This window comes from Rhinopithecus roxellana, chromosome 2 (genome assembly GCF_007565055.1).
Source record: "Rhinopithecus roxellana isolate Shanxi Qingling chromosome 2, ASM756505v1, whole genome shotgun sequence".
NCBI lineage: Eukaryota > Metazoa > Chordata > Mammalia > Primates > Cercopithecidae > Rhinopithecus > Rhinopithecus roxellana.
This window is the reverse complement of record NC_044550.1, coordinates 80,133,824-80,159,898: the sequence shown is the minus strand read 5'-3', so window position 1 is coordinate 80,159,898 and position 26,075 is coordinate 80,133,824. Positions and strand designations below refer to the sequence as shown.

General features: G+C 38.5%; 1 protein-coding gene across 1 annotated transcript in view; it reads right to left on the bottom strand.

Annotated features, from left to right (window-relative positions):
• USP38 (ubiquitin specific peptidase 38) overlaps positions 1–16,623 on the bottom strand; it is a 38,114-nt gene extending 21,491 nt beyond the window's left edge. The window contains exons 1-4 of the mRNA XM_010356725.2: positions 14,897–16,623; positions 13,065–13,200; positions 5,182–5,311; positions 3,089–3,190 (exon numbers count right to left, since the gene is read on the bottom strand). Coding sequence (XP_010355027.1) covers positions 3,089–3,190; positions 5,182–5,311; positions 13,065–13,200; positions 14,897–15,578 — 1,050 coding nt within the window. The 5' untranslated portion in view covers positions 15,579–16,623. The remainder of the gene's footprint in view (positions 1–3,088; positions 3,191–5,181; positions 5,312–13,064; positions 13,201–14,896) is intronic.
• Positions 16,624–26,075: the final 9,452 nt, after the last annotated feature.

Sequence of the window (26,075 nt, the reverse complement as noted above, 5' to 3'; positions counted from 1 at the left end):
AAAATAGTGTTTCTTTAGTTCTGTGAAGAATGTCGTTGGTAGTTTGATAGAAAGAGCACTGCATCTGTAAATTGCTTTGGGCAGTACGGCCATTTTAACGATATTGGTTCTTCCTATCCATAAGCATGGGATGTTTTTCCATTTGTTTGTGTCTTCTTGATTTCTTTGAGCACTGTTTTGTATTTCTCATTGTAGAGATCTTTAACCTCCCTGCTTAGCTGTATTTCCAGGTATTTTATTCTTTTTGTGGCAGTTGTGAATGGGATTGCCTTCCTAATTTGGCTCTTAGCTTGGCTGCTGTTGGTGTATGGGAATGCTAGTGATTTTTGTACATTAACTTTGTATCCTGAGACTTTGCTGAAGTTGTTTATCAGCTGAAGGAGCTTTTGGGCTGAGACTATGGGGTTTTCTAGATACAGAAACATATCATCTACAAATAGTTTCACTTCTTCTCTTCCTATATGGATGTCCCGTATTGCTTTCTCTTGCCTGACTGCTCTGGCTAGGACTTCCAGTACTATATTGATTAGGAGTGATGAGAGAGGGCATCCTTGTCTTGTGCTGGTTTTCAAGGGGAATGCTTCCAGCTTTTGCCCATTGAGTATAATGTTAGTTGTGGGTTTGTTACAGATGCCTCTTATTATTTTTAGACATGTTTCTCTAATACCTAGTTTATCAAGAGTATTTAACATGAAGGCATGTTGAATTTATTGAAAGCTTTTTCTGCATCCATTGATATAACCATGTGGTTTTTGTCTTTATTTCTGTTTATGCGATTGATTTGTGTATGCTGAACCAACCTTGTATCCTAGAGATGAAGCCTACTTGATCATGATGGATTAACTTTTTTGAAGTGCTGCTGGATTTGGTTTGCAAGTTGAGGATTTTTGTATTGATGTTCGTTACATCAAGGATAAGACTTAAATGTAAAACCCCACACTATAAAAACCCTGGAAGACAACCTAGGCAAAACCATCCTGGACATAGGAATGGGCAAAGTTTGCATGACAAAGACACCAAAAGCAATTGCAACAAAAGCGAAAATTGACAAACGGGATCTAATTAAACTTAAGAGCTTCTGCACAGCAAAAGAAACTATCAACAGAGTGAATAGACAACCTATGGAATGGGAGAAAATACTTATAAACTATGCATCTGACAAAGGTCTAATATCCAGCATCTATAAGGAACTTAAACAAATTTACAAGAGAAAAACCCAATTAAAAAGTGGGCAAAGGACATGAACAGACACTATTCAAAATAAGACATATATGCAGCCAACAAGCTTATGAAAAAAAGCTCAATATTACTGATCAGCAAAGAAATGCAAATCAAAACCACAATGAGCTACCATCTTCCTACCAGCCAGAATGGCTATCATTAAAAAGTCAAGGTTCAAAAAAAAGGGGAACACTTATACACTTGGTGGGAGTATAAATTCGTTCAACCATTGTGGAAAGTACTATGGTGATTCTTCAAAGAGCTAAAAGCAGAACTAGCATTTGACCCAGCATTCCTATTACAGGGTATATGCTGAGAGGAATATAAATCATTCTACCATAAAGATACATGCACGTGAATTCACTGTAGCATTATTCACAATAGTAAAGACATGGAATCAATCTAAATGCCCACCAGTGACAGACTAGATAAACAAAATGTGGTACATATACACCATGGAATACTATGGAGCCATAATAATGAGATCATGTCTTCTGCGGGAATACGGATGGAGGTGGAGGCTATTATCCTTAGCAAACTAACCCAGGAACAGAAAACCAAATACCTCATGTTTTCACTTGTAAGTGGGAGCAAAATGGTGAGAACTCATGAACACAAAAAAGGAGACAATAGACATTGAGGTCTACTTGAGCGGGGAGAGTGGGAGGAGATAGAGAAGCAGAAAAGATAACTATTGGGTACTGGGTTTAATAACTAGGTAATGCAATAATCTGTAAAACAAACCCATGTGACACGAGTTTACCTATGTAACAAACTTTCACGTTTCCTTGAATCTAAAAGTTAAAAAAAATGTGGAAAACAAAGCCTTTTCTCAAATGTCTTACACATGATTGTGCCTGAAGACAAGGACAAATAATTGATGTTTTTTTCTTGGAAGACTTTGCTAGTACACCTGCTATCTTATTTCAAGTTTGAGTTTTGTTTTCTATTATACATATATAAGGTTATTGCTTGATGATTAAACTCACCAAAATTAGGGCAATTAACTGCAGAAATCATGCATCCTAAGTGGTAATATGTAATGTAATTACGTGCTAGTAAGGTTTACTTACTACAAAGCCTGTGGACTTTCCTTCAGTGGAAATGAGACATTGAGCAACCTATGTGAATATATTCTAGATAAATAAAAACAACCGGAATTCTGAACTTCATTAGTCTTCTCTGACGTTTGTTATGGTGAATCAGTATTCCTAAGATTTTTCCATTGTGGGTTTATTGATAATGAGTTTCTAGTCCTATAAAACAGGATTAGACTTTGGAAGAATTAAGTACCCACACAAACGCACTGTTTTCCTATGATGCCCTACGGTGGTCAACGGACAGTTGACCAAAATTACAATTTGTCATTTCTCATCTGCAGTAACTGATAATCAAATAACTGAAATCAAATAAAAGCCAATGATTCAGCTGGCTTAAAGTGGTAGGATTCTAGATGTATTTTAAAGGTCAACAGGATTTGTAGGATGTAGGCTGAGAGTGAATGAAAAGCTTGCAAAGACTGATGTGTTTTCATACTTTCAAAATTCTAAAGCAGTGCTTTTCAATCATTTTAATCCTTCTATACTGTTCATTTGTGCAACAGACATCCATCAGTGACATCTCCCATGTGAACAGTAACTCTCAACTGCTGGTAGTTGTTGCAAGTGGAGTAGTTTGAATAAGACACGAAAATACATTCTTAGAGGGAAATCTCACAATCTCAGTTTTCTAGGAAATCATAAAGCTACATGAAAACAGATTTGGGACTAACTTGCAATATTTTTACTACATAAAAATGTGACTCAATATTAAACTAAATTTTCAAAATGAGGCTTTTTCAAAGTGGAAAGCTTATGTCACAACTTACCAAATGGAACGCCTCTGGAGAATGCTGAAAGCTAAGCAGCATGTGAGAAAGAACTGCAAGAGCACCAGGTCTCACAAGAGGAAACCAAAGTCGATTAAAAACCTTCAAAATAAGACAAGACACCACCTTAAGAATTTGTAGGAAAATCATTAATCCAACAGTGGTTATTTTCTTAGAGCTAAAAATTATTTATATGAATGTCCCCTTCCTGGAAAGTTCTAACAAAACTTATGTATTTAAACTTTGGGAGAAGGATGAAGTTAGGAAATAACAACGTGACAGAGATCAAGGGTAATGTAATTGGCCTAACCCAATTGTTAAAACTCCCCAACGAAATAAAAATTTGTCAAATTATGTTTACAAGGCGACAGCTCCCGAGTCCACCATTCATTCAATTCACTCAACAAATATTTGTTAAGCACATACTATTACTTGTCCTAGTTCTAGGAACTAGTGCTACAACAGTGGATCGAAATAAAAAAAAAATCTCTATCATACCGGGTTTACCATTTAGAGGGTAGGTAGAAACAATAAAAAGTAATACATGGTGGTAAGTGTTATTAAGAAATTTAAAGCAGGATATGATGAATAGAGAATGCTGTGTAGCAAAAAAATCTGCTGTTTTACATAGTGTTCAATAAATGCCTCATGAAAGAAGTGATATCCAATTATAAAACTGAAGGAAGTGAATAAGCCTTGCAAATATCTGGGATAAGAGCATTACAGGCAGGGCAAACAGCATTGCAAAGGCCTTGAGGGCTTCAGGCTGGTGTGCTACAGATGAAGAAAAAAGGACAGTGTAAGTGAAGCAAGAGACCGAGGCAATAACAGTGGGAGATGGGACTAGAGAAAAAGTGGGCCAGAATACACAAGACCTTGTGTGATAAGTACGGGGGGCCAAGAACAGGAGTACAAAGGCTGCTGCAATCTTGCAGCAAGGGATGATGATGTAGGATCAGGGTGGTAGGATTCTGTCTGGATATATTCTAAAGGTGGTGTCAGTAGAATTTGTAGGATATGGGCTGAGAGAGAATAAAAAAAAAGATAAGAATAGCTTCAAGGCTTTTGGCTTGAGCAAGTGAAAGGATAGAGGAGCCTCTAGGTCTGGGAGGGAAAAATCAGGAGTAAGATTGTAGACAAAGTGAATCTGACATTCACGTAAAAATAGATGGATACATGAATATGGAGTTCAAGGGAGAAAAATGGACTAAAAATATAAATCTGGCAGTCATCAAATTAGAGATGTTATTTAAAGCCACAGAACACCTATGCTGTGAGTATGCACTGGGAAGAAAATGGACCAAAGACTGAACTGTAAGGCATTCTAAAAGTTAGAGTAAGTACAGGAGACTGATATGCCTGTGAAGGAGGACAAAAATCAGGAGAGTATAATGTCCTGGAAACAAGAGGGAGTGACTGACTGTGTCAAATATTGCTGACAGGTCAAATGAGAAAAGGCCTGAGAAATGACTTGTGAGTTTAGCAACACTGGAAAGCACTGGTGTCAAAGGTAATTTTGGTAGAGTAATAGTGGTAAAAGCTTGATTAGGTGGACCCAAGAGATAATGGAAAGAATGTTTTTGTATTGGATATCTGAAAATGAAAAAATTATTTTAATTACTTATACCTTTTTTTTTTTTTTTGAGACAGAGTCTTGCTCTGTCGTCCAGGCTGGAGTGCAGTGGTGCTATCTTGGCTCACTACAACCTCTGCCTCTCAGGTTCAAGTGATTCTAGTGCCTCAGCCTCCTGAGCAGCTGGGACTACAGGCATGAACCATCATGCCCAGCTAATTTTTGTATTTTTACTAGAGATGGAGTTTTGCCATGTTGGCCAGGCTGGTCTTAAACTCCTGGCCTGAAGTGATCTGCCCGCCTTGTGCTGGGATTACAGGGGTCAGCAACCATGCCCAGAGTAATTACTTATATTTAAATGACATTTAAAACAATTTCTAAAGCCTACTCAAAACTGTTACTCCAAACAAACCAAAAATAACATACTCAAAATTAGATGCTTTCAAGGATACCACCCAAGGATAAAAATATTGATTTTACGAGTCTATATATTCTAATAGATTTCCACACTCCCACTTACCAGTTCTATTTTCAGCAAAGTAACATCTATCAAAATAGTAAACTTCTGGACAGCTGCCAGTCCTTTCAGGAGTGCAATTACCCATGTATCCACATGCTGAGCCACTGGCCAGGATAGCCAGTCAATCATTCTGAAATTGAAGGAAAACGAAACAATCATTATTGAAAATATTTTCATTGAGTTAGAGATAACAAGAGTTACAGTAGATAACCACTCACTTTGTGAATAAACATTTACTGAATTTGCTGAGGAAAAGCACTGACCAAGATGTAGAAGTGAATGTAACAGGTGCTTGTCCTCATGGAGTTTCCAATCTTGTAAACTGATAGTTTCTCCTATTCAACATACTTCCATAAAAATAATTTCTGATAAATTATTTTGCATAAATGCAAAACTTAAAATTTATGCTATATAGTGGCATGGATTAAGTATTCCTTATCTGAAATGTTTGGAACCAGAAGTGCTTTGGATTTTCAATTATTTGCATTTTACATTTACTGGTTGGGAATTTCAAATCCAAAAATTTGAAATCTGAAATGTCTCAATGAACATTTCCTTTGAGCATCATGTCAGCACTCAAAAAGTACTGGATTTTCGAACATTTCAAATTTGGGATGCTCAACCTGCATCAAGAATTTATTAGGCAAATTTACTCTAAAAAGAGCAGCCAAAATGTAATCTGAACTAAGATATATGAATATGAACCAAGATTCCTCCTTCCTGGTGACTACAATCTAATACGAAATGTACTGTTTAAAAAGCCTATATTTTGAATTGTGAAAGAGGTATCTTTATCTTTTTCAAAATCCTACTATACGAAGACAACAAAAAGAAACTTCAAATATATAAAAGAGCACTAAGTCTGTAAATATTATAAAGGCCTCATTTTGCACCAATGAGTGCTTTTCTTGAATACCAACCCAATTTAGTGGAAAAAAAAGAAAGTAATATGGGATCTGACAGAGACACTCCCTAAAGTTAGATCTCTACCACAATGAAGATTGATACAACTCTTTCAGAAAGCAACCGAAGGATGGGCGTGGTGGCTCATGCCTGTAATCTCAGCACTCTGAGAGGCCAAGGTGGCTGGATCACCTGAGGTCAGAAGTTCAAGACCAGCCTGGCCAACATGGTGAAACTCCATCTCTACTAAAAATACAAAATTTAGCCAGGCATGGCGGCACATGCCTGTAATCCCAGCAACTCGGGAGGCTGAGGCAGGAGAATGGCTTGAACCCGGGAGGCGGAGGTTGCAGTCAGCCGAGATCATGCCATTACACTCCAGCCTGGACAACAGAGCGAGACTCTGTCTCCAAAAAAAAAGAAAGCAACTGAAGCAAATGTTCATATAATTTGACCTAGTAGTCCTATTTTTGGGATTATATACTAATAAAATAGAAGGGGGAAAAATGAGTTTTTGAAGCCAGAGTGACTGGTTTAAAAATCTCAATTCGCCATTTATTAGCTAGGAGACCCTAAATACCTATATAGCTTATTTAACCTCTCTGTGTCTGTTTCCTCACCTGTAAATTATACATAAACATGCTTATTTTACAGCACTGTTGTGAAGATTAAATGAGTTAATCTATAACACTGGAAATACTGTGAATGCCTCTCTTCCACCAAATGTTAATACATGTGGCAATAAATAAATACCTTGATTGTACAAAATGCAAATATAAATACTAAGGACATAAAAACATTACTAAAATAACAACTACTATGTTAAAAGGACTAACATTTTTTTCTTTTTGAGACACAGTCTCGCTCTGTCGGCTTACTATAAAGTTCATCTCCTAGGCTCAAGCGACCCTCTCTCCTCAGCCATCTGAGTAGCTAGGACTACACAGGTGTGCATTACCACAACTGGCTAATTTTTGTATTTTCTGAGCTGGGGTTTTGCCAAGGGGGTTGCCTGAGCTGGTCTTGAAATCCTGGCCTCAAGTGATTTGCCCACCTCAGCCTCCTAAAGTGTTAGGATTACAGGTGTAAGCCACTGCGCCGGGCCAAAGGACTGACATCTTCATTAATACGGTTATTTTCACAACAGTTTTGTTATACAACTATCTACATTAATGCTGGAATGTTATTTTTATTAAGGTTTTTGCTTTTAAGATTAAAATGTCCATTTGGATATTAAGAGTGGTCCCAGTCCAAATGCAGGTTAACTACAAGTTATGTGTATGTTCCCTCTATTCTCTACACAAATTTTATTTCTTTTCTTGTTTTTCTGGCCTTTCCAGCAATGATGGTGACAAGTCATTAACGTAGTCCTTGACAGCTATTCCACATCTTCCAACTATTGTTGGAGTGATTCTCATAAAATTTTGTGGCCATTCTACTTATACAGAGTAGCAAAGCAGAGACACACTTGCATTTGTATACGGAGGATATTCACTGTAGCACTGTTTATGGTATAGAAAAACTGCAAACAACCTAAATGATTGTCAATAAGGAAATGGCTAAAGATACTATGGTACTGATACTATGGAATACTATATAGAGCTTGAAATAATAAGATAGATGTACATGAATCTATCCATAAGGAATCTAAAATGGAAAGAGCTGAGAAATTGTTGAAGATGGAAAAAAAATACTAGTGTAGTTTTTTAAAAAAACGATTTTAGTTTAAAAGAAAATCATGTGAACACATATATGTAAATATGGACATAAAAAAGATGTAATCTAGAGGCAGGGTATGTGTGAGTGCATCTTGGCTCTGTGGATTCTTTGCATCATGGGAAGTCACACTGTCAGAGAAGAACCAGACAGGGCTCACCAGAATACAGGTCTCAAGGCCAGAACTCCATTTAGTTCAGTCTAAAGAGAGTACTGAGAGAGGGTGAGAGCACAGAGAATAGAAAATTCCACTTGGCCATAGCTTTTCATTATCCTTCATTACTCAGTCAGCCTTTTTGTCATCCTTTCCATTTCTGCCTTTACATCTCAAAAGCTTCCATTCTTTACCTTATTTCATGTATGCCAATCTCCGGACCACCTATAAACTAACTTCGTATCAGATGTTATACAGATCAGAAGCTGCTGTGGTCTGAATATTTGTGTCCTTCCAAAATTCATATGTTAAAATCTAATCCCCAATGTGTTGGTATTAAGAGGTGGGGCCTTTGTCAGGTGACTAGTGACTGGGATTAGAGGCTGAAGGGGGTACCCCTGCTCTTTCTGTCATGTGAGGACACACAGAAAGCTGCATCTAAAGGAAAAGGCCCTCATCAGACACCAAATCTGCTTGACCAATTTAATGAAAAAAGAAAAAAAAAAAGTATTATGGGATCTGATAGAGACACTCCCTAAAGTTAGATCTCTACCACGATGAAGATTGGTACAACTCTTTCAGAAAGCAACTGAAGGCCGGGCGTCATGGCTCACGCGTGTAATCTCAGCACTCTGGAAAGGCCAAGGCGGCTGGATCACCTGAGGTCAGAAGTTCAAGACCAGCCTGGCCAACATGGTGAAACCCCATCTCTACTAAAAATACAAAAATTAGCCAGGCATGGTGACCTTGGATTTCCCAGCCTCCAGAACTGTGGGAAATAAATTTCTGTTGTTCATAAATAACCCAATCCAAGATATTTTTTTACAGTAGCCCAAACAGACTAAGTGAGAAAGCATTCATGAAATAAAGATTTGTGTATTATATAGCAGGTACTGTGTTTGGTGCTGAGAATATAACAGTAAGGTATGGTTTCTGTCCTTAAAAAGGGAAGAAAAGTTAGGAAATTTGTCAACAAGCACACAATTATCAAATAATAGTACTGGCATTTAAACTAAGCTCTGCCAGTACAGAATGCAATGTTTTTTGCCACACTTTAATTATATTCCAGTTCTGTTTCAATTTGATTGGACTTGCACATGTCTGTTCTGTTTCAATTTGATTGGACTTGCACATGTCTGTTTCTTCTCCGGTACAGGTAGGCACTGCAGGATAAAGTATTTTTATGGTTAACTATAGGAATCTTATTCACCATGTATCAGTGATTATCAATTTGAATTCTAAGGACACTTTCTTTTAACCCTAGTATACTGATTTAATATCTTACTATTTAAATAACATTTAACTATATACTTGTTATTTACGTACTCCACGACCTGTCTCCTCCATTAGATTGTGAGCTTGACAGCAGTAATCTCTCATGTACCTTTGGATTCCCAGCACTTAGTGCCTGCCACTGAGTAGGAACTCAAATTTATTAACTAAGTGAAAGCATTTCTTTATATAGCTAAAGAAAAATACATGCAACTTTAAAACCATAACAGTAAAACTGGCAAAATTATGAAAGACACCATAATGGTCTTGCTTTAACTGTAATTTATGGAGAATAACACCAATTTCCACTTTTACATGGCAGCTTGCAGGCTATAGGCAGCCTTCCCTTTTATTTGTCCCAATGTTTAAAACATTGGGAAATTTCACATAGAAAACTGGATTTTAGGCTTCTTTTGAAAAATCAGATCAAACAAGACTGGATTCCAATTTCTTTGTATCAACAGAGAACTGGAGTTCATGATCAGTTTTCTCTTTTAGAAGGTACTTATGTATCCCATTCTCTATCATTTAACTTATACCTGGCCTATTTCATATTTTAATGTTACATTTGCATTTCTATGGATTATAGAAAATGACTGTAAACATGATCACTGCTATGTCTGGGAAAGTATAGTGCACGGGGAGGTATAAGGTGGGAGGAGGATGGTAAAAACAAATATCACTATCCCTTTCAGTTATATTTTCTATATAAGAGTAATTACTTCAGGTAGATTATGGGTAAATAGGATCACGCAGGCTATACTGGAAATGTAATACAAAAACTGGGTACAACTCCCCATAGAAAAAAATAGGTAAAAACTAGTTTCCAAATACATCTTGAAAAAAAATTCCTAAATTGGGTACTACAACTGTTTTTGAAGAGGCTTGAACATTAAGAGGACTGAATGCCAAGAAGTGGAATATGAATTCAACTTAGTAGGTAGTGGAAGTCACTACAATGTCTTGATTGAAAGAGAAAAATCAGGAGTCCAGATGATTACGATAAGAAAAGTAAGTCACTGCTAGCAAAAAGACGAACTAAAAAACTGCAACGAGGAAAGCCTGATTTCTTCAGGACAGTGGGGATAGAATAAGTGTCATTTTAAGAAATGTCCTAAAGAAATAATCCAATGGACTTATTCATTATGTTAATCAAAGGGAATGAAAGAAAGGATGGAGTTAAAAATTGCTTATAGGTTTGTGACCAGATATCTAGAATTAGTGTCAATTTAAGTAAAAAAAGAGAAAAAAATAAACACCAATATCAGGCCATGAAGATAAGTTCTGCCTCTAAGAGAGTGGCCCTAAGTGAGAAACTTGACTACCTTGGTTTGTGTCTTCATGGGTGACTATCTCATAACCGGGAGCCAGATTTAAGTTCAAATACCGGATTCACTGTTTATTACCTGAATGAGCTTGGGTAAACAATTTAACCTCTCAGTTTCCTCAACTATGAGATGGGGCCAATAACAGTACCTATTTCAAAAGACTGTGGTGAGTATGAAATAGTTTATGTCATGTAAAGAAAATCTGCTACAATTACCCTATGCAATGAAAGTGATGGACCAACTAATTTCTAATTTCACTTCCAGCTGTAAAATCTATAATTCTCTGCATCTGTTTTACTAGGAGGAAATACAAGTTATAATACATTCATCCCAAAGGGAAAGACACTTTAGTGCTGTTACAGTCACACTGACAAAAGTGTGCTGCTGCTAAATAAGGTAAAGAAGGAGTTACATTATGAAGAGATGAAAAAGGTAAAAGTTTCTTAAAAGTAAATGAACAACGAGAACTTTACATAAAGACTTGGAAGTCAGCCACATACAGATCAGAATTGATAGTGATGGTAATAATGGGAAGGAAGAAAATAAAAAGAATAGATACAGAAAGAAATTCCTAACAGTATGGTGTCAGGTAAGAATTTCAAGAACAATGAATACAAAGATATCAAGGAGATGAGAATAAAAATACAGATTATCAAACACAGCAAGGGGGATCATCATAAATTAAAAGCAATGGGGGTAGAGGTCACAAAACAGGAAAAACATTTACATAAGAGTTTTCTCTTACATACAAAACACTTTCACAAATTTCTGAAAGTCAAAGAGGAAATGAACACTATGAAACTGGAAGTAAAAGTTACAGATAAATTGATTCAATTATGTTTAAGAGCACAAGAAGAAAGAAGAAATGCTAGAAGAGGAAGACCTTTTTAAACAATGAAGTGAAAAGGGTTAGGATAAGGTGGAGAAAATCAAAGTCCCTAGAGTTTGTGTTATAGAGAGTGAAGTTAGTACAAATGCAGCTGAGAACTCAATATGAATACCTCAGTTTATACGTTACCTTATAATTATAATTTTATAACAGGAGCACAGAAACCCTTTTGTCCAAATCCTTATATTGTATTTAAATGTGCTTAATATACACACACACACAGGAAAAGAATTAAAAAACAAAAACAGTCAGGTATTAAATAAGAACAGGCAGACACAAAAAACTAAATTAGAAAAAAATAGTTACTGAAATAAAGAAACTCAGTAAGTAAGCTCTACAGATGAGCACCTTTGAAGAGAAAATTAGTGAACTATAAAACAGTATTGATATTCTTCCCCTCAGATATCCACAGGTTTGCTTCTTCACATCCTTCATGCCTTCACTTCATGGTTACCTTAGTGAAGACTTCTTCATCCATCTTATTTAAAATTGCAAACCACTTCCCCACAATCTGTCCCCCTTCCTGTCTACTCCTATCCCTCTTTTTGTCTGCCTTTTTTTCAAACACGTATCACTATCTAACATACTAAATTATTTTACTTATTATATTTAATCAAATCTAAAACAAATTCAATTTTAAGATGCATAATTAGCTTATGTACCACCAAGGCAAGAAAAGTCATGCCAATTTAACTAGGACACGAATGACTGGGCATTTCTACATTTAAACATCTTTGAAATTAGAAGACATGTTGGAATCAATGAAGTGTGTTATTAAATTACTGTCTGCCTCCCCAAGTAGAATGTAAGCCTATAGGGCAGATATTTTTTTCAGTTTGTTTGAGGACATTTTGAACACTGCCTGGCATTCATGGTAAGTACTCAATAAGTGTGGTTTGAATAAATGAATGAATGACTGAATAAAAGTGCCAAAGTGCTGAGAAGGGCAATAATATTAAGATTATACCTAGAAATGTAAGAATAAAATTATAGAACATTAGGGATAAAGAGAACATAAAAGTTTCCAGAAAAGCTGACTACTCACAAAGGAATGAGTCAGATTGACAGGTGACTTCCCACCGGCAACAATAGATGCCCAAAGGTAATACAGTATTATTTTTAAAATGCTAAGAGAAAACGGCTATCAAATTAGAATTCTGTATCTTGCCAAATCTGAGAAACTGATTTAAAACTGAGAAAGAAAAAAAATACAAACAGGCGAAGGCAAACAGTGTATTACACATTGAGCCTGGGTGAGAGAGAAAGTAAAGTATATACTTACTAAGGAAGAAAAAAAAAAACGCAGAAGAAAAATAGGTTGCAGGAAACAATGATGAGCAATGAAATTAGTGAAATGCTGTATACTGATAATCCAATCAGCATCTGCATATGTGTGTGCATATTTTGGGAATTAAAGTTGAACTGAAAATAGATTTGTGAATTATTGGGATGCCTGTCAACGCTATAAGGTAAACAATTCCAATCTATTTGGAGAATATTTACATATGTCATTCCATGATTTTAGTTTTAAACATTCATAAGTTTTTCATTACTCACAAAATACAAAGTATTTCCTCTTCCCAAATCTACAATTACCATTAATAGTGTCATGAAGAAGTACCTGCAAAGGGCTTGGGTCATACTTGCATCTTTTACATTTGGATCTGTAGTAAGGCTCCTGATGAGAACTGTAATCATCTGAAGAGGAATATGCTGCACAAGGCTTGCCAATGCTACAGAAGGTTCAAATGATGCATCTGTTTTTTCAATTAAAAAGAAAAGGGAATATGGCAAGTACGTTCAAGTATTTAAAAAGAACAACACTTTACAAAAAAAACCAAAAGTAATTGCAGCAAAGGTGTTAATTAGGAAGGATTATTATGCTACACCCTCATGCGTAGACTCTAATTTACAAGGAATGTTAAATTACAGGAATGAAAGATTAAGAGTGAGCAGCAATGATCACTCATGCTATAGACAGAATACTAAAATATATTGCTATGGTTAGTCCATAAGTTACTTTAATTTTTCATAATCTATCGACTTATTGTTGTGCTAAAATATTAACTTGTAAATCACTAATCAGAAAGGAAATATAAAGAAACATAAAGTATCATTTCAACTTCTACTTCAGACCCTCCAAAATAACTTAAAACTTATTGATCATTACATCTCTCTAAGGAAGATTTAAAAAAATCTCTTAAAGTAGAAATTAAGGTGACTTTTGGGGGCACTTAAGTATCATTTCAACTCCCACTTCAGACCCTCCAGAATAACTTAAAACTATTCATCATTACATTGCTCTAAGGAAGATTTTAAAAAATCTCTTAGAGTAGAAATTAAGGTGACTTTTGGGGAGACTTTGCTTAAACTGGATACAAATTAAGCAAATCCAAGACAAGTACCTTTACTGCTACAGTTGAAAAAATTTGGCAGGAACCTAACAGTTACGACAACACAGGCAATAGAAGTAAAATTATAATAAGAAAAGAAAAACCAACTCAGATACTGCAAATACATCGTTCGTAATTCTTTCATAAATATATTAAATTCATCAGAACATAGAATGCTTGTTAAAACCCCACCTTTACTTCTGGTTCTTAAGATAAAAAGAGGACACGTCCCTCACAAGTTCCATCTGAACAGCCAGACAGTCCCTACTGGTGGTATAAATGAAGGAGAATGCTTGCACCAAGTAGAGCAGAAATGAACATGGTTTTGAATCTATTCAGACCTGAAAGGTCCAAGACAGAACAAGGAAGGTAGAGGTACTGGTAAAATTCTTGGGCGAGAAAGCATTTTCTAGGCAAGTATCATGTGACCCTTCTCTGCTTTCTGAGAATGCAGTTCATGGGCACTAAAACAAATATTTAAATCCTCGTACTCTTTTTCCTTCCCTCATTCTATCTGTATCCCTCCTTTGTCTACTAGATACTGTAGACAAAAAATGTCAGTATTTAAAAACTTCATAGTCAACTGGGATAATCCAGTAATAAAACAAACTGCACAATCCATTAATTCAAAAATGAGGAAATACAAAAATGGGGGAAAAACTCATTACAAAGGAAGAGAGACACGAACAATAAATACTATGGTAAACATCACGCTACCATTAGTCACTAATGAATGGAAGCTTTCTGCAGTAGCTGTCATCCTCAAAGCATTCCAAATAACTTGAGCAGAGGCTGGGTAATTAAGTAACTTGTTTAGTGCCAAAGGTCTTAGACCTGGACGTTCTCAACCTTCAAAATGGGAACGCTGCCTGTTTTTAAAGTACGAAGTGACGTCCTGAATAAGGTAGTGAACGTGAATAAATCTGGGATGACGGTATTAGGATTTGCTCTCCCTTAAGAATGTTTTCAGGGCAGTAGGAAAACATAGTGTGAATGTATGTGTTCAAGAGAGACATATACTGAATTTTTATGAGATATTCTGAAAGATAATGACCCTTACCTGTGGAAGAGATGCTTGCAAAAACTTCCTGCAGAGAAGGCAGCAGTGTGGTAGGCTCAGCCTTCCAGATGTTCTGCAGCAAGTTACTCACTTTTGTCACCTGGGAGACATATTCCCGCAGCTCCCTCTCCTGGGTGGACACGCACTGGAAGTGGCCTATCGTTCGAACCAGCTGTTGACAGAACGTGATGGACAATTTCCCCTTGGGAATGCATTGCACGAAGTCGGTCAGAAGGTCGCTCAGTCGGGCACAGAGCTGCGGCTCCGGTCTCTCACACACCATCCGTAACACCTCTACCTGCAGGAGGCTGAAGAGATCCAGCACCGACGGACAGCTCATAATCAGCTTCAGGCCGTTGTGAATGTAGTCCAGGATGGCTACATCCTTCCTGTCCAGAGAGTGGTAGCCCTGATGAAGGAGGCCCAACACGAAGGTCTTGTTGAAGAAGGACTCGAACTCTGGCCGGTGGTATCGTGCGTAGGCCTCCAGCACCTGGTGCCCCACCTGCCGCTGGAAAGGGTCCTGGCCCTCCAAGATGAGCCGGGTCGTCAGGTCAAACATGGCCTCGCACTGCGCCTCGTCTAGCCAGTGCTCCGCCGATTCCACCACCTTCCGCACAATCACCCTCTTGAGGGGCAGGGGATGCGAAGAACTCACAAGGCCCTCCAGGATCTTGTCCATTGTCGCCACACAGCAAGGCCAGGGCCAGAGGATAAGGAGTGGGTGGCGGCAGCCCCGAGGTGGGGCAGGAGAGCCCCGGGGCGGAGGTGAACTTGGAGCGCCGCAGCAGCAGCGTGACAGGCCACCGCCACCGCCGCCTCAGCAGCCACATTTATGGGGCAGGGAGACCCATCCAAGCTGGGGCGAGAGCTGGCGAGCCTGGAGAGCGTAAGAACCGACACCTGCGGCTGGCCTGAGGCGCCAGAGGCCCGTACTCCGCCGCCGCCCCGGGCCCTCGATCCCTCTCAGCATCAGCGTGGAGAGGCCTGTCGGGACCCCCAGCGGCGTCGGCGGGAGCTCAGGGCCCGGGGCTGCTAGCCGATGGGTGGAGGAAGCGCGCCTCCGAGTTCCGGGTCAGGTGTGGGCGTCCAGGCTTCAGCAGATCGTGAGAAGAAGCCGGCCGCCGGCTGAGTCAGGAGGCGCTGTCACGGAGGGTGCTGGGATCAGCCGGGTAAAAGAGACCGAAGCGACACCCTTTGACCCGGATTTTGAAGTGCCGGCAAACAGGAAGTGAAGGACCTAGGAACCTCCGGAAAGGACCGCCCCTCTGGCAAGGACCGCCCCTCCGCCCGTTTCTTCCTCCCTTCTTCCCTCTCTCCCTCCCTGCTTCCCCAGCTTCCGCCCGGAGTCGTAGACTCCCTTCCCCCGGCCCTCGGAGCCTCCTTCCCGCCCCGCCGCGCAGGTGCGGCGACTGCCGCGTCACTGGAGAGTGTGTCGAGTCACAGGCGGTCTTCCGCACGGAGCGTCCCCGGCGGACGCTGCGCAGATGGCTGCGACCGTAGGATTCTCGCCGGCTAGTTTCCGTCGGTTCCGCCTGCCTCAGGTTACTCGTGAAAACTCGAGAAAGTGCTGTTGATGTGAAATCCGAGGAAAAGAGCATTTGGGGGAAAAGTAAGAAAACTCAAAACTCGGATTGAGAAGACTTTGCCTTGGCTCATTAATTAAGAATTACGCTTGCGCGCCTAAATGCCGCTGCCTTTATCGTGCGATGTCGGTATTGAAGTAAGAGCAATACCGGCGGCATACCTGGCATTTAGCGGCCATCAGTATCAGTAGCAGGCCTCTAGCAAAAAACCAGTTAGTGAGCCATTGTACCATATCGAAAATTATAAGCCGTCCAAAAAAGTGTGAGGAGAGTAAGGAAAATGGCAGATTAGAATTCAAGTATTTTTATTCCTGTGTCATACAAAAGAGTACTTTGAAAATAGAAAACCAGGTGGAAATACCACAAAACTCATTGTGTATGTTGACACTTGAAGATGGTTTACAATACGGAAGAACAGATGCAATCATGCTTGTTCTCTTTCATGCCAGATTCCAAAGATTCACAATAAGAGTTTAAACTTCAATCAGAGGTCTTTTTTTTTTTTTTTTTTTTTTTTTTTGAGACGGAGTCTTGCTCTGTCACCCGGGCTGGAGTGCAGTGGCCAGATCTCAGCTCACTGCAAGCTCCGCCTCCCAGGTTCACGCCATTCTCCTGCCTCAGCCTCCCGAGTAGCTGGGACTACAGGCGCCCGCCACCTCGCCCGGCTAGTTTTTTGTATTTTTAGTAGAGACGGGGTTTCACTGTGTTAGCCAGGATGGTCTCGATCTCCTGACCTTGTGATCCGCCCGTCTCGGCCTCCCAAAGTGCTGGGATTACAGGCTTGAGCCACCGCGCCCGGCCCAGAGGTCTTTATATTGGAAAATATTGCCTAACTATAGCGCCCTTCAGGCTTGGTTATTATAGTTGTGAAACTAGACATTAAGGCCCTGTAATACAGACAAAATAGGTTGTTTAAAATGTCCCGTAGAAAAATGAACAAAAATCTGTTACTTCAGTTTGCTAGAGTGTTTTTTTTTATATACCAAGTTACAAACACGATTATACTAACATATTTAACACGTTGATTATGGTAGTCTTACGAAGAGCGGTTTAGAGGAGACAGGCTGAGTAAAAGGGAACTTAAGACCAAGTTGAGTTGTAGGAAGATACCGAAGATAAAAGAGAATTGAGGTAATTGATCTATCCATCATGCTAGAGACAAGAATGATTTTGGAACTTTCCTTTTTCCAATAGGCAGGAGGTGAAGGTACAGGTACAGAGATATTTGTCTTTACTGGGAATAATGCCACAGTGGAAGACAAAAATAATATAGAAAATAAACTATTAAGAAGGAATTAAGTATTAAGAAGGAGTGTGGATTTGAGGTGGAGTGGAGGAAATTTGGAATTAGTCTTTGTGCTAGGAAACTAACAGGATGAATGAAGATAGCTGAATGGTACCAGTGAAGTGATTATTCCAAAGTAGACAAGAAAAAAATATTGGTAAATTTAAAACTTGACAGATTACTTTGAACTGTCTGTAACATTTTCTTCTTTCTGTTAATACTAGGTCTTGAAAAATTGAATATTACAAAATAAGACGTCTAAGAAAACATAATGCTATTAATTCATATAAATTACATAATGTTATAGTATTAGACTTCCAAAAGCACCATGACTGTATTTTAAAAATACCTCTTGAATGATAGATGTATGAAATGAAATATTAGGTTTTTATACCAAGATATTCAAAACTTATTTCCTTCTTTTGCCACTAGTTAAAAAAATGTGTATAATACTCTCTTTTATAAGATTTCAATTGAAAGTGGCCAACTTTAAATTTATTTTATAGCATAACTAAAAATTCTGTAATAATACCATGGTCCTTTTTAACATTTTAAAATATTTTCAGAAGTCTGTGGAAGATTTTTTTTTGCAGTGAGTCATGCCACTAATCATTGGATTAGTGGGTGCTATCGTAATGAGCATTAAAATTTTGTATAAAGTTTTAGTCTAAGGCCTCAATTGCTAATTACATGGTTTTACAAATATGTTAGATCTGAGAATGGGAGCTGAGTGATGGGGATGAAAGAGAAAAAGCACAGGATAGGGAGTGATTGTTTATTGAGCAACCTCTGTGTTCCTGGAACTCAATATATTATACTTTACCCTTAGTTCTCAAAACAGGGTTTTGGAAGTAGATGTTAATAGCTGCATTTTATAGATAAGATACTGAAGCCAAAGGAGGTTAAAAAAATAATCACGTCTGACTCTAGAGTCTCTATTATTTCCATCATACTATTAGATGAAAAGTGTGTGTGTTTATATTTGTGATCAGCAAAGAGAAAAGGCAGTTCCAAAAGCAGTGGTTAGAGTTGGTCAACTGCAATAACATTATTGTGAGGTTACTTTTCTCCTAGGAAATTTATATTATACCACCTTATAGAATCAAAAGCAAACTGATTGTATAGAGAGGACTGTGATTAATAAACCATCATATGAAGTAATTACAAATAATCCCTGACTTTATGAAATTTATGTTCATATACATTTTTTAAGTTGTAAAGAAAATAAGACAGGAAAGAAACATACCAACCACTTTGATATGGTTTTTGTTTTAATGACTTAAAATGGACACCAAGCTAATCTCATGACCCTATTTCATTTAATTTTTTTCACAGTGCAAAGTGAAAGCAAGTTTATTAAGAAAGTAAATGAATAAAAGAAAATTAAAAATTAAAAATATACCATTGGCTACTTCATAGGCAGAGCAGCCTCATTACCCTATTTTAAATCTTCCAGTGCTTATCATCTTAAAATTCAAATGGCTACTGTTGACTTTAAGGCCCTCCATAAAGTTACTCTTGTGTCTTTTCCTACCGTTCTCCTCATTTATTATATGTTTATAGCCTTTTTCTGTCCTCTAGAATCTAAGCTTCGTGAGGTCCAAAAACAAACCCCGTAATTTTCTTAGTTACCTCTATATCTAGCAGTTAGAACACTAAACAATCTAACAATTTTGGGTGTGTGTGTGTGTGTGTGTGTGTGTGTGTGTGTGTGTGTGAGATGGAGTCTCACTCTGTTGCCCAGGCTGGAGTGCAGTGATGTGATCTCAGCTCACTGCAACCTCCTGGGTTCAAGTGATTCTCCTGTCTCAGCCTCCTGAGTAGCTGGGATTACGGGCACTCACCACCACACCTGGCTAATTTTTGTATTTTTAGTAGAGATGGGGTTTCACCATGTTGGCCAGGCTGGTCTTGAACTCCTGACCACAAATGGTTTTCCCACCTCAGCATCCCAAAGTGCTGGGATTACAGGTGTGAGCCACTGTGCCCAGCTTAATCTAACAATTTTTTGAACAAATGAACTTTTAAAAAATGAAATGAAAAACATGGTTAAAAAGAAGTCCTAAGGAATCTACACAATAATTTCTAGAACTAAAAAACTCAGCAGGGTTTCAGAACATAAGAGAATAGACAAAAATCAATTGTACTTTTATGTACTAGCAATGAACACATGGAAACCAAAATTAAAAATATAGCATTGATAATTGCTCAAAATAAAAACTATGTGGGTGTAAATCTGACAGTGTATGTACAGGACTCATGCTGAAAACAACAAAACACTGATGAAAGAAATCAAAGATCTAAATAAATGACCATGTACAAGGATTGGAAGACTCACCGTAGTGTAGATGTTAATGATCTCTAAATTGATATGCAGGTTTAATACAATTCCTATTAAAACTCCAGCAAGGTTTTTTTTTTTCTTCTTCGTGCACAGGCAAGATTATTCTAAAATGTATTTGGAAAAACAAATCAGAGTAGCTACAACAATTCTGAAAAGGAGGAATTAAGTGAGAGGGATCATTTTACCTGTGTTACTTTGTTCTTATGCTGCTAATAAAGACGTATCTGAGACTGGGTAATTTATAAAGGAAAGGTTTAATTGACTCACAGTTCAGCATGGCTGGCAGGCCTCAGGAAACTTACACTCATGGTGGAAGGGGAAGCAAACATATCCTTCTTCACATGGCAGCAGGAAGGAGAAGAATGAGAGCTGAACTAAAGGGGGAAGCCTGTTACGAAATCACCAGATCTTGTGAGAACTTATATCATGAGAACAGGATGGGAGAACCTGCTCCCATGATTCAATTATTTCCACCTGTTTCTTCCCTCAATACGTGGGGATTATGGGCACTACAATTCAAGATGAGATTTGGGTGGGGACACAGCCAAACGATAGCACTAATCAAATATAATACTCATTATATGCCAGGGTAATTAAGACAGTATGGTGATGGCAGAGAGATGGACACATAGATCAGTGAAATGGACAACAATAACTTAGACCTACACAAATACACCCAACTGATTTTTGACAGAGATTCAAAAGCCATTCAATGGAGGAAGGATAGTGTTTTCAACAAATGGTGCTAGAGTAATTGGATGTTCATAGGCAAGAAAGAAATGAGAAAACAACAGTATCACTGGACTGTTCTGCTACAAGATTTCACAGAAGTCCTAAACTTATTTTGTCAAATCTTAGTCCTGGAGGAATTCCAACTTTCCAGGGCCCAGTTGTTAGAATATGTGGATGAACTTTTAATTTCTGGCAAAAGGAAGGCCGAGGTATCAGACACCACCAAAATCCTGCCGTATTTTCTTTGAGAAAGGGGATTGTGAGTCTCTAAGAACAAATTGCAGTTTGTAGAAAAAGAAGTTAAATATTTAGGACACCTGATTAGTGAAGGGAAGTGGATATTAAACCCAGAGAGAATATTGGGAATAGTGGGTTTGCCTTTGCCTAAGACAAAGAGAAGACTCCAACAATTTTTAGGTTTAACCGGCTATTTAGGTTATGGATTGACTCATATGCTTAAAAGACAAAATTCTGTATCTCAAGTTACTGGAAGAGGAGCCTGATCCCTTGCAATGGCCCCCAGAGGAAATTCAGGCAGTGAAAGAGCTAAAGCAGGCCCTCACTACAGCCCTGGTCCTGGCCCTCCCATCTTTAGAGAAACCATTCCATCTGTTTGTAACAGTAGACTGGGGCATGGCTCTTGGGGTGCTCACTCAAACCTGGGGAGTGAAGAGGCAACCTGTTGCTTTTGTCTCCAAGCTTCTCAATCCTGTCTTTCAGGGGTGATCTGAATGTGTGCAAGCAGTAGCCCAGGTGGTAGAGGAGAGTTGAAAGCTACCCTTTGGTGGGGCCCTAATAGTAAACACCCTACACCAGGTCAGGAATATATTAAATCAAAAAGCTGGGAGATGGTTGTTGGATTCTCAGATTCTAAAATATGAAGCCATATTACTAGAAAAAGATTGTTTGGTAACACCTGTTACTTACCTTAATCCAGCCAGTTTCCTATGGAAAGGAGACAAGAACAAAGAGACATCAGACTGTAACTGCTTAGATATAGAATACCAAGCCAAAGTTAGACCAGACCTTAGGGAAGCTCCACTACGTGATGGGATTAGACTGTTTGTGGATGGTCATCCGGAGTGATAGATGGCAAGGGACATAATGGTTATGCTGTCTTTGATGGAAATAAGCACTCATTATATGAGAAAGGTAAATTACCTAATGGCTGGTCAGCCCAAACCTGTGAATTACATGCTCTTGACCCCTAAAGCTCCTTGAAGGCCAAGAAGGGACTATATATACTGATTCTAAATGTGCCTATGGGGTGGTACACACTTTTGGAAAAATCTGGACAGAGCGGGGCCTAATAAATAGCAGGAGAAAATAATTGGTACATGAGGAACTGGTGAAACAGGTTTTAGAAAGTCTCCTGCTTCCAGCAGAGGTAGCCATAGTTCATGTAAATGATCATCAGAAAGAGAACACTAGAGAAGCTGTAGGAAACAGGTTTGCAGATGAAGCTGCTAGGCAAGCCTCCCTGGGGGAAGAAATTATAGACTATTTAGTCTGATACCAGACATCCCTAAGGTAGTATTAAGGTCTTAGTTTACCAGAGAGGAGAAGGAAGAATTAGACAGGATAGAGGTCACTCAAAGTGAAGAGGGGAAATGGGTACTTCCTGATGGGAGAGAAATGATAAGTAAACCCCTGATGAGAGAACTGATGTCTGTATTACTCCCCAAAGGGAGTCATTGGGGACCCCAGAGTCTGCATGATGCAATACTTAAGAATTATGGGTGTATAGGGATTTATACCCTCGTTAAACAAGTATGTGGAAGTTGTGTAACTTGTCAAAGGATAAACAAAGAGGTGATTAGAAAACAGTTCACAGGAGGAAGACCTCTTGGACTAAGACCACTTCAGAGCATTCAAGTAGATTTCACATACATACCCAAAGTAGGAAGACTGAAGTATTTATTTACTGGTAATCGTGGATCACCTTTCCAGCTGGGTGGAAGCCTTTCCCCTTCCGACAGCCACCCCCAGGAATGTGGTCAAAATAATATTATAACTTTAAAAAATATATATATTATATATATATTTAATATAAAATATAATATTATAACAGACTTTACCTAGATATGGCCTGGTGAAAAACATTGATTCAGACAATGACAGCCACTTCACCTCCAGGGTGTTAAGGGGAATTATGGAAGGTTTACAAATTAGATGGGATTATTATACCCCTTGGCATCCCCCTTCCTCTGAAAAGGTAGAAAGAATGAATCAAACTCTCAAAAAGCATTTCACCAAACTAATAAACTAAAATGCCTTGGACCAAATGTCTCCCAATAGCACTCCTTAGGATTAGGACAGTCCCAAGAAAAGACTTGAGATTGTCTCCCTACGATTTATTATATGGGCTCCTGTATTCAGGCAGAGCTATGGATATTCCTACTATGGAAACCAAGGATCAATTCTTAAGAAATTATATACAGGCATTATCCTCCACCCTGTAATCCCTTAGGTTAAAAGGACTTCCGACTCAAACTCCGCCTCTTGAGTTAGCAGTTCACTGCTTCCAGCCTGGCAACTAGGTGCTGATTAAGACTTGGAAAGAAGACAAGCTCCATCCAAGCTGAGAAGGTCCCTATCAAGTGCTGCTGACCCCGGAGATGGCCATGTGTACAGCTGAATGGGGGTGGACTCACTATACTTGTCAAGGGACTGGTAAAAGAGACCCTGGAAGGATGGGGAAAAGACCAGCGGAAAGTACATGGGTCACTTGAGGAACCCTTAAAGTTAACTCTGAGATGAATCTAAAAAGAAAACATGGGCTGGTCCCTTTTCTGGAAGCTAATATGGCTGGGATGGGCTACTATACGAAGAGAAGAAGGTCAAAGTAGAAACTGACAGGAGACTCCTCTCTACCCACTCAGGTTGGTAATTAATGTAACCAAGATGATGGCACCCAAGACTATAAGATTTGATGACTGCCAGGTTTTACCTTGTGAGAATTTGGAAAATCAGAGATAGTGCTCACATGTGGATAAATATCCACTTCATATGAGCTGCTTAGAATAGTCAAATTAGAGGTTTCTAGGGCCTAGAGAGAAAATAAATGGGGCGTTATTGTTTAATAGGTACAGAGTTTCTGTTTCAAAGGATGAAAAGTTCTGTAAATGGATAGTGGTGATGATTGCACAACAGTGTGAATGGACTTAATGCCACTGAACTGTACACTTCAGAATGGTAAATTTTGGGTTATATTTTACCACAATAAAAAATTAAAATCAACAGTAAAAAAGTCAATCCAATTAAAAATGGGCAAAAGACTTCAAGATACATTTCAATGAAGAGGATATACAGATGGCAAACAAATGAAAAGTTGTTCAACATTACTAGCTAATAGGGAAATGCAAATTAAGACCATGAGATATTATTACACACTTATTAGAGAACTGCTAAAATAAAAAATGGTGACAACATTAATGCTGGCAGAGATGCAGACAGACTGATTTCTCATACATTGCAAGTGGAAATGCAAAATGGTGTAATCACTCTGGAGAATTGTTTGACAGTTTCTTAAAAATTAAACATGCAGCTATCATATGATCAAACTGTTGAACTACTGGGTATTTATTCCAGAAAAATGAAAATTTATGTTCACACAAATACATATACGCAAATGTCCAAAGCAGCATTATTGCAATAGCCAACAACCAAAAACATTCAAAATGGTCATCAGTAGGTGAATGGCTAAACAAACTGTGGTCATCAGAAGGTTGAATGGCTAAACAAACTGGTACATTCTTACTGTGGAATATTACTTAGCAATAAAAAGAAACTATTGATGGACACAACTTGGATGGATTTCAAGGGCATTATGCCAAGTGAAAAAAACTAATCTCAAAACTCACTATGTGATTCCATTTGTATGACATTCTCAACATGAGGAAATTTTAGAGATGAAGGACAGATTAGTGGTTGCCACGGCTAGGTATAGATAGAAGAGGCAGAGGGATGAGTAGAACTTTTAATAAAGGGGTAGCATGAGGGTAATCCTTGTGGTGATAGAATAGTTGTGTACCTTGATTGCGACTGTTGCATGACTCCACACATGTAGTAAAATGGCATGGAACTATACATACTTTGTATCGATATCAATTTCCTGATTTTGATACTATGCTATAGTTATATAAGAGGTAATGTTGAGGTGTAACTGAGTGAAGAGTACAGAGGATTTCTCTGTATTATCTTTGCAACTTCCTGTGAATCTATAATGATTTCAAAATTAAAAAGTTTAAAACAAAACACCCCTTAAAAAACCAACCCTGGCCATGAGTGGCCTGTACTTTCAATTAGGTGACTTTAGTCTGCCCTGTTTGATCTTCCCCACCAAAACAAACCCCAAACTCCATAATATTTAGGAACTAAGAGATTAAAACTTCCAGGATCATGTTGTTTATTTATTTATTTATTTATTTATTTTTGAGACAGAGTCTCACTCTGTTGCCCAGGCTGGAATGAAGTGGCATGATCTTGGTTCACTGCAACCTCCACCTTCTGGGTTCAATAAATTCTCCTCCCTCAGCCTCCCAAGTAGCTGGGATTACAGGCATGCACCGCCATGCCTGGCTAATTTTTGTATTTTTAGTGGAGATGGGGTTTCAACAGGCTGTTCTTGAAGTTAGCCAGGTTGGCCTTGGAACTTCTGGCCTCAGGTGATCCGCCTGCATCAGCCTCCCAAAGTGTTGGGATTACAGGTGTGAGCCACTGTGCCCAGCCAGGATTATGTTTTAAGAGGCAAATGGATTCATGACTATGCATAGACAGTGGCCTGTGCAGCCTGTGAGGCCTACTACACGTTAATTCTTGCTCTTAACTAACTAGATGTAAATGGGAAACAAGTTATTAATAAATCATGGTTGCTAGAAATAACGGTTTTAGTTCTAGTATTTATTAAATAAGATTAAAAAGTAAGGATTATTTATATATCTATTTGAATTCTGTGTAATAAAAATTCCAACATGGGCCCTTTATCAACTGGAATTGCTATGACAGATTCTTTATGAAAAATAATCTAGAGAGTAATTATCTCAGTCTGCACAGGCTGCCATAACAAAATACCATAGACTGGATGGCTTAAACAGCAGAAATTTACCTTCTAACTGTTCTGGAGGCTGGAAGTCCAAGATCAAGATGCCAGTAGGGTTGGTTTCTGGTGAGTGCTCTTTTACTAAATTGCAGATGGCTGTCTTCTTGCTATGTTTTCACATGGCCACTCCT